The sequence below is a fragment of the Lytechinus pictus genome, chromosome 12 (assembly GCF_037042905.1).
Source record: "Lytechinus pictus isolate F3 Inbred chromosome 12, Lp3.0, whole genome shotgun sequence".
Lineage (NCBI taxonomy): Eukaryota > Metazoa > Echinodermata > Echinoidea > Temnopleuroida > Toxopneustidae > Lytechinus > Lytechinus pictus.
In genome coordinates this window covers 7,540,631-7,549,288 of record NC_087256.1, presented here as the reverse complement: position 1 = coordinate 7,549,288, position 8,658 = coordinate 7,540,631, and the positions used below count along the sequence as shown (strand labels likewise).

General features: G+C 37.2%; 1 protein-coding gene across 1 annotated transcript; it reads right to left on the bottom strand.

The window, feature by feature from the left end:
- Window positions 1–3,111: 3,111 nt before the first annotated feature.
- Window positions 3,112–7,680, bottom strand: LOC135153103 (serum amyloid A-5 protein-like). The gene is made up of 3 exons (XM_064107462.1): window positions 7,340–7,680; window positions 5,802–5,912; window positions 3,112–4,264 (listed from the first exon to the last, which is right to left on the bottom strand). The coding sequence occupies exons 1-3, from the start codon at window positions 7,471–7,473 to the stop codon at window positions 4,123–4,125; spliced, it is 387 nt and encodes a 128-aa protein (XP_063963532.1). The 5' UTR covers window positions 7,474–7,680; the 3' UTR covers window positions 3,112–4,122.
- Between the last annotated feature and the right edge of the window lie 978 nt (window positions 7,681–8,658).

Genomic DNA, 8,658 nt, shown 5'->3' with positions numbered 1-8,658 from the left:
CAGAAATCTCGTCTTGCATCTTGATGGAAAAGCTGGCTGCTGACCCATCTAAAAGATGCCACATATCAAGAGTGACATTGTAAGAAAGTATAGATTTTGAACTTTCTGATGATATAAATAATGTTTGTGCTTAAAACACAAAATGTTGCACAATTTGCAAGTGAAAACAGAGGAAGAAAATTCTGTTTGATGCATCTTTTCAGGTAAAAAAATCACTTATTTATCAAAATATTTTATTCAAAATAGATAATCAATATTAAAGAGTAACATTTACTCTTTCCCATGGTACAAAAATAATCAATATTACTCAAGAAAAAAGTGGTTAAATTCTTTGAGAAAGAAAGTCTCACAATTCACGATATTTTGCAGGGACATGAATTCAGCCACGAGAGGACTTGTTCCCTCTCTTCCGATACATTCAGTTTATAGAGGGCGATCGTCCTGATCCCATACCAGAGGGAACAGAGCCCATTATTGCAGAGCTGGCCATTTATTTTTTATCGCTTTCAATGTGTTACCAACATGACGCAATTTCTTTTGAATTTGACTTGCCTAAAAAAGATTATGCGCCATGTTGGTAACCCGGCATTGAAAGCAAAATGGTCAAACTCTGTAATTAAAGGCTATGTCCTTCATGGAGTCACCCGGGGGGGGGGGGGGGCACTCGACCAAAAAAGTGGTAGGGGTGTGCCGCGGGCGAGACAAAAAACGGGGGCCCTGGAGCGGGCTTATTGCAAAAAGGAGGATCCTCGGAACGGGCTTCGGAACTACCAAAGTTTGTGAAAATGGGGGTCCTTGGAACGGATCGCCAGCGTGTGCAGTGCGTATGCATCCCTATGGAATTTTCACCAAATTGCAGCTCATTGTAGCAGATCAATGCGACCGGAACGGCGTAATGAAAAATATGCGAAGCTTTGGAGCGGATTTCTTTCTTCTTTTTTCTCGATAAGAAGAAAATGCTATGCCTTGGAGCGGCTTTATTTGTTCTTTTTCACAATAAGACAAAAATGCTATGCCTTGGAACGGAAATTTGAGTGTAAAAATGGGGGTCCCCTCCGCGGCACATACCCACTATGCATTATATACTGAGTGCCCAGTCACCCCTAATAGGCCTAATTGATTTGGTAGTTTTATGAATGTGCATAGTTGGATTTTTTTTATAGATTAGTCATTACATAACGTGTTTAAAACTATGGCATTCGTATTAGTATCGGTGATGGTTTATTGAAATCAATTTGCAGTCAGAGGCTGATTTGCAGAATCTTTTACAAATAAGTAAAATAATATAAACATGATCACTTCCATGTACAATTTCCAAAAACAAACTTGCCTAAATAAGGATGGGTATTTTATTTAAACAAAAAGAAAGTATCGTAAGCAGCATAGTGAACATGACTCAAATCTTATCAAAATTTATCAATTCGGTTCAAATTAACTATGTATTCATTTGATCTCTTTTGTCATTATGTAGAGTTCTAATGTCTGTATAGGATTTTTCTTTAAATGTGTATGAGTCTTTTAAATTTAATTAAATGCCGATAAATAAAACCTCGGTTACTTGGTGACAAGTGAAGAGTTGATGAAGGACATTAGAGTAACTGGAACCCCCCCCCCCCGAAAAACAGGGTGTTAAAAGGAGAGAATGATATTAAGATCGAGAAAAGATGAACATGTGTGTGAGGGTGTGTATGTGAGGGTGTGTGTGTGTGTGTGTGAGAGAAAGAGGGGGTGAGAGGGGGGAAGGAATGGAGTAAAAGAGATGTCCCCGGCTCATGAATCCATGTCAATCAATTTGTCATCTCATTTCAAACCGTTTCATAATAACGCACTGTAAAAAAAAAGTTCCCGTTCGGTCAGTTAAAACTCAAGTTGTGTGTGCAGGGTGGTAAGAAATGTCCTCGGTTAGCGAACAATTCTCACCTCTGTTCGAAAACGATCCCAGTTAGTGGATTAAATTCAATTTTGAGTATGAGACCGACAGCCGACACATCCCCACGTTGGCGAGTATAGTGAGTCCCTGATTGTCAAATGTGTGTGTGCGTGTGGGTGGGTGTGTGTTTAGCATTAGAGTATTCATGTAATAGATTATAGTAATTGGGTCGGTAATAAAATTAGCTGTATCAAAAATGACAAAACCGCGAGCTTGGGCAGATTAATATTCCATAGAAGAATAGACATCGGTTCCTGAGTTTCACCCAACATGTCCAATACACTAAAAACAGGTTTACCCAATATTGGGTAAAATGGGAACATGCATGTTGGTTGGGTAAAAAGATACCAAATATTTTGTAAATTTTACGCAATGTTGCGTTGAATTCACCCTTTACACATGCATTTGCCCAGTATGGGGTGAACAAAACACCTAGCGAACATGCATGTTCCCTTCCTCTCCAATATTGGGTAAAATTTCATTCAGTGTTTTTAGAATGTAGGAACCTTTACAAACATTTGCGCTTCTTGATTCACGGAAAAAGTTCTTCAAAAATGCATATAACAACGGAAATAATTTTAGGTTCAGACATCATCGTTTCTTTAATTATCTATAACCATCGTCATTATTCTGCTTCCCCCCTCTCTCTTTCTTCTTCTTTATCACTTTCTCTTTCTCTCACTTTCTTGTCCTTTCTCCAACACACGTCTCTCTCTTCCGCGTTCATCTTTTTTTCTATGACTGGGAACCCTTCTCCTCGTCCCCTTTCTCTCTCGTTCTGTTCATTTTCTAATCTCAATTGTTCTTTTTTTTTCTCTGTCTCTTATTTTTCTCTCCCTCCCCCTCTTTCTACCTCTTCGTATCCTGTTCTCGCTCTCAAGTCTAATTTTTTTCTCTTTCCCTCTCTCATGTCTCCCCCCCCCCTCCAATCTACCATTTATCTCTCTCTCTCTCTCTCTCTCCCCCTCTACCTGGGCCGAGCCGTTATATCGCAACCTGCTTGCTCCCCTTTTCTGTCCGTTTCCCTATATTCTCTCCCCCTGTCTCTTTTTTCTTTCCAATAACTATCTGCCACCGTGACGCTCCTTCTTTTTTTTTCTCTCCTCTCCCTCTCTCTCTCTCTCTCTATCTCTGTTTGCCTCTTGATGTAATGAACTATTCAATACTGCAGGTGCATAATATTATGGAGACAAATATATTTTATTTTAATTTCATTTTAGACCAGCTTTCTACAATGCATAAGTTAACATACATTACGATCATTCGTTATGTTCATGGCTTCCTTGTGGATTCGTAATTAATCTATAATAAAAGCTAGTGACCATTAAAAAAAAAACTAAATATAAAAACCTCCATTATAGAGTATCAGAAAACAGAGTGTGGATTTGAAAATCTCAAATATGTAGGGTATGTATAACGAAAATGTTAAAGGAGAATGAAACCTTCAGAACAAGACAGCTTGTGTAAAAACAGAAAAATCAAAGAAACAGATCTACAAAAGCATGAGAAAAATTGGACAAATAATGATAAGGTTATGAGCATTTGAATATTGCGATCACTAATGCTATAGAGATCCTCAGTTGGCAATGTGACAAAGATTTTTTGATGTCACTTTTGAACATCTCTCCCCATTACATTAGTATATATTTCACTTAAAATGCCTCTTTTATTACATTTATCAGTATATCATGTGTTCTTTCTCTAGGAGGGCATGTAATACAGATTTTTTTTAAAGAATACATCATGGACTAAGAGTTTGTATCACCATAAGAAAAAGTAAAAAGAGACATTTTGGGGGTATTTTATAGTCCATCATAGGGAAAGTTGTTCACATGTGACATCACACATCCTTGCCGCATTGCCAATGGGAGGATCTCCATAGCATTAGTGATTGCAAATGCTCATAAGTTTTTTATTGTTTGTCCGATTTTTCTCAAACTTTCGTAGATCTGTTTCTTTGATTTTTCTGTTTCGACACAAGCCTACTTATTCCAAAGGTTTCATTCCCCTAAGTTATAGTTATTGCGAGTTGAGTTGAGCATGGACCTGCTAGTAGGTCCATGAGTTGAGCAAGGATCGATGGTTTACGAGCGATTTGACTCGCTGCCGTTAATATAACAGAAAACGGGGGTGTCGGCTCGCAGATACCCGGCGCAGATATCAACTTTCTTCAGCCCTTGTTTGCAGCCAAATTAGTATTGCTCAGGGAGTCCTGCTGGTCGATATACGTTGGGGTCTCCACCGTTGCGCCCCCAGTGGTTAGCCGCCTGGTCAGCTGCAGTATCCTCGGGTCCTTGACCGCTGAGGCCAGATTGATAACTTTCGCGTGCGTTGCTGTGTTATGAAACAAAATAATGGCAAACACATATATACTTCAATAACCTACACTGTTATAAGTCCATAGTTAGCAGATGGCATTTAATTACGACTCCATAATAGTATAATATCCATATATGATGAATAACTGTTAAGTGTACCACAAAAGCTAAATTGCGTTTTATTATTTCGTTATTTAGTACAGTATTTCTCATCTTTTCCCCTGTAAATACTGATGCAGAGCGCTTGGTCTTAATGCAATGTCAAGATTAATTTCCCATTTTTGCTTTAAACTTTAATCTATTCATTTAAGTCCATCCAATATTATTTTTCGTGACCAACCCCGGCCCCACCCACTCTATTTTTTTTCCATTTAAAGGACAAGTCCACCCCAACAAAAAGTTGATTTGAATAAAAAAGATAAAAATCCACAAGCATAACACTGAAAATTTCATCAAAATCGGATGTAAAATAAGAAAGTTATGTTTTTTTTAATAGTTTTTCTTAATTTCACAAAACAGTTATATGCACATCCTGTTGGGTATGCAAATGAGGAGACCGATGACGTCATCCACTCACTATTTATTTTGTACTTTATTATATGAAATAGGGAATATCCTATTTTTCTCCTCATTGTCAAGTGAAACAACGATTAATTCCTCACGGAACATGTGGAATGAGCATTGTTTAATACTATATGATTCAGTCAAGTTGGTCCTTATTGTCAAATCTAAAAAAAATGAAATATTATATAATTCAAACAATAAAAAACAAAAGAAATAGTGAGTGATGGACATCATCGATTGTCTCATTTGAGTTGTGCATATCACTGTTTTGTGAAAAATAAGCAAAATTTAAAAAATTCATAACTTTCTTATTTTACATCCGATTTTGATGAAATTTTCAGCATTTTGCTGGTTTGATTTTTCTTTATTTATTCAAATCAACATTTTTGTGGGGTGGACTTGACCTTTAAAGGAGAAACCTGTGAAACAAATTAGTTTGTGTGAAAGCAAAAAAACACCCCGAAATAATAAGATCAACAAAAGTTCGAGTAAATTGGATAAAAGATTAGGAAGTTATGAGAATTTGCATTTCGAGAACACTAACGCTACAGAGATCCTCCTATCGGCAATGCAAGTTCACAGGATCCGTTATTTTACACAGGTACAATTCTCTTCCCAATTGGACAATAGACTGAAAAATAATATAACCCCATGACATCTCTTTTATTGATAGCACACACGATCGATGATATTATGTTGTGAGACCTATTGTCATCTCATAAGAATAGATAAAAGAGAAAATTAAAGTGGAACATACAGTATGTACTTAATTATAATGGGGCAGTTGTACGTGTGTGATATCACAGATTTTGGTCACATTGCCAACTGGAGGATACTCATACCATTATGATCCCAATATTCATATGATCTTAACTTTATTATCATTCATTCAATCTTGCTCGAACTTTTAAGTGATATGTTTCTTTGATGTTATCTTATATAAACTGGTTTCAAGGGTTTCATTTTCAACTACGTTCGGTCTCCGTTACCTAATGACGCCAGCTGCCCAAGCTCCTCCGGGTCCTCGCTGTGCGGCATCGTAGTTGCCTCGTGCATGAAAGTACTTGTCTGAATTCCTCCAGTTGGCTTCACGCATGTCACTGTTGGGGAACAAGGTTTCTTAAATGATAAGCTATTTCTATATTACGCCTATACCATTAAACAGCGTAAATGTACATGTTGTATTGTAAACAATAAAGGACCAGCTTAAAGGTAACCCCTTTTCATAAAAACGTCGAAACTGAAAAATACCCCCTTTTCCCCAAAAAAACGCAGTCGACACCTTGGATCTAATTTGTTTTTTGACACACTTGGTTACCACTCACTGATCCGTATTTTTATACAGATCATGGTATCGCGTCAGTCAGTGAGCATATTCGCTTGATCAAGTAAATTAAAACTGAAGTTTAAAGCTTTATTTTACACCCCAAAAGAAAGTATTAAAAAAAATAAATCGATGACATTTGAACAAGAAAATCGAAACGGATTATGCGGGCGCTATTTAACGTTATTCTTTAATATTGTCACAAGGTTTTATTGAAAGTTGAAGACTTGTTTAAGCACTCTAAATATTTTGATTCTCGAAATAAATAAGATGATTCTACGAGCCCTTGAAATATTGCACATAATTATGTGTCACCACAAAATTACATATGCATGCAGTTCAGTTCAGTTTCAGTTCAGTTTAGTTTATTTCACTTCCATTTTCTGATAATAAACATAACAAACATATATACACATATGTATAAATGTACAAAACAGAATAAGTGTCATATGAATACTTCAATAATCAATTAAGAAATTCGTAGGAAATAGATGAAATGTATACAATTTTTTGTTCAAGATACATTTTGATGATAAGACAAATTATAGATTACAGTTAGCATGTGAAAATGAAAATGAGGGACTTATTAAAAAGCGAAGCTTGTAATTGTAAGAAGTGTGAGCATTGTTAAAAATGATCTTTCGTATGTATGACTGGCAAAAATAGCGCAAATGTCATAAGAATGCGAGGTGATGTCCCTTTAATATTGATGAACTTCATTGCCATGTCGCCGAAATTGGTTATTTAATTGACCTAGATATTGCGGCAGGCACACTCTCTCATTATTTCTACTACATGCGAGTAAGTGGACATCTATTAATTACTTATGGTATGGAAGTTGCGATTCGGAACCACTTTCCTGTTCGAAGAAAGGCGAATCTGGGGTACAAGATATTTAGGGGTTAACTAGTGTGTTTGGTATACAGGGCAATGGGAACGATTTTTTTTAGCTGGGGGTGCTGATGTAAATTTGACAACAAAAAAGGGTTTCACTACAAAAGGAAGGTTATTTGGTCCAGAAATATTTGACGAGCAAAAAAAAGGGGGGATTTCACCACAAAACATAAGTAATTTTGGTTACATTTTAAAACTTTTTAACACCTACAAGAATTCCAGGGGGTGCTGCCTGTGGATAATAGTTCACGCAGCACCCCCAAGGACCCCCGCTTTCCAGGGCCATGTTGGTATAGTAGGCCTACCTACCTGTATGCACTATACATGTCCCAAGCTCCCTGAAAGGCTTCCCTTGTGCGGTCCCACCAGTCCGGCCAGGCTCTAGATGGCGCCACCAGGAGGCCTAACATCAGGAAGGCAACCACCATCGTCGATGCGTTCATCTTTGATCGTTATAGTAGTCACTGCTGGAGCAAATACGACCATCAAGTGTGTGAACCCTATGATTTTTATAAACAGGACAGTCTGACAATATTTTAGACCTAGCACAATACACAATTCGCTGAACTGTTAGTGGATGCTGTAGTGTTCGACCTCGTTTCTTGGAGTTGAGCTGAATGTGTGACTTCTTGGAAAACACCTATTAATTTCTTTCGAAATACTCAGCACTAACCAAATATTTCAATTAGGACATAAACAATGAAACGTAATGTTCGTCGAAAAGTATATTCTGAGGCTAAACGGCATGTCTTCTTTGACATCAATGTTACACTTTATAGAATGAATATAACATTAAATGAATCTTACCCGTTATCAGCATGTGAAGCAAAACTGGAGTTGGTTGAAGTCTGAAACTAAACAGCCGAAAGATCGTTATTTTATTGACTTCCAAACGGAACCCACTTTTGATTTCGCACTTTTAGGGCCTGTCCCCTCTAAAGGTCTTTAATGTTTTTAGGGCAACATAGCAGCTGATAAAACAAATCCAAAATAATCAGCTCACTTCCGATGATTGTTGTTCATATGGCGATGGCGTGAAATATATATATTTTTTCATTTCCTTTAGCTTCATCATGTTTATGATTGTTAAAGTGAAAATCACTCTCAATAATGTAATACAATCATTAGACTCACTAGTGATCCCAGATATATATCGAGGTAACGACACTACATCTCGAGGAAACTAGATGATAATTTTCTTGAGGGAACGAGATAATTATGTCGATGGACAACTCATATCTCAAGGGGAACGAGCTAATTATATCAAAGAAATAAGATATTCCGGGAAGATATTATCTAGAAGGAACGAGATTATATCTGGAGAAATTTTTTTACATCCCCTATATCGACAAATAACATGACAGATGGAATATACTTTTCTGTTATTTTTGCCTTCTCATTAAAAAAACCCGTGGCTAATGCTAGGAGTCCACTGGACCGGCGCCTCACCACTTGGTACCAGTTCGCGCCAATGCAAAGTGGCTGTGGCGCCTAGTGTCGCCAATATGAGGGACAGACTATAATACAGAAGATTCCATCTACTTGAAAAAAAAATGATTACGTCATCCTCCCAGAGGAGTATATCAAAGAAGTCATGAACTAAGTCAGGAATAAGAATTATTGGTAAC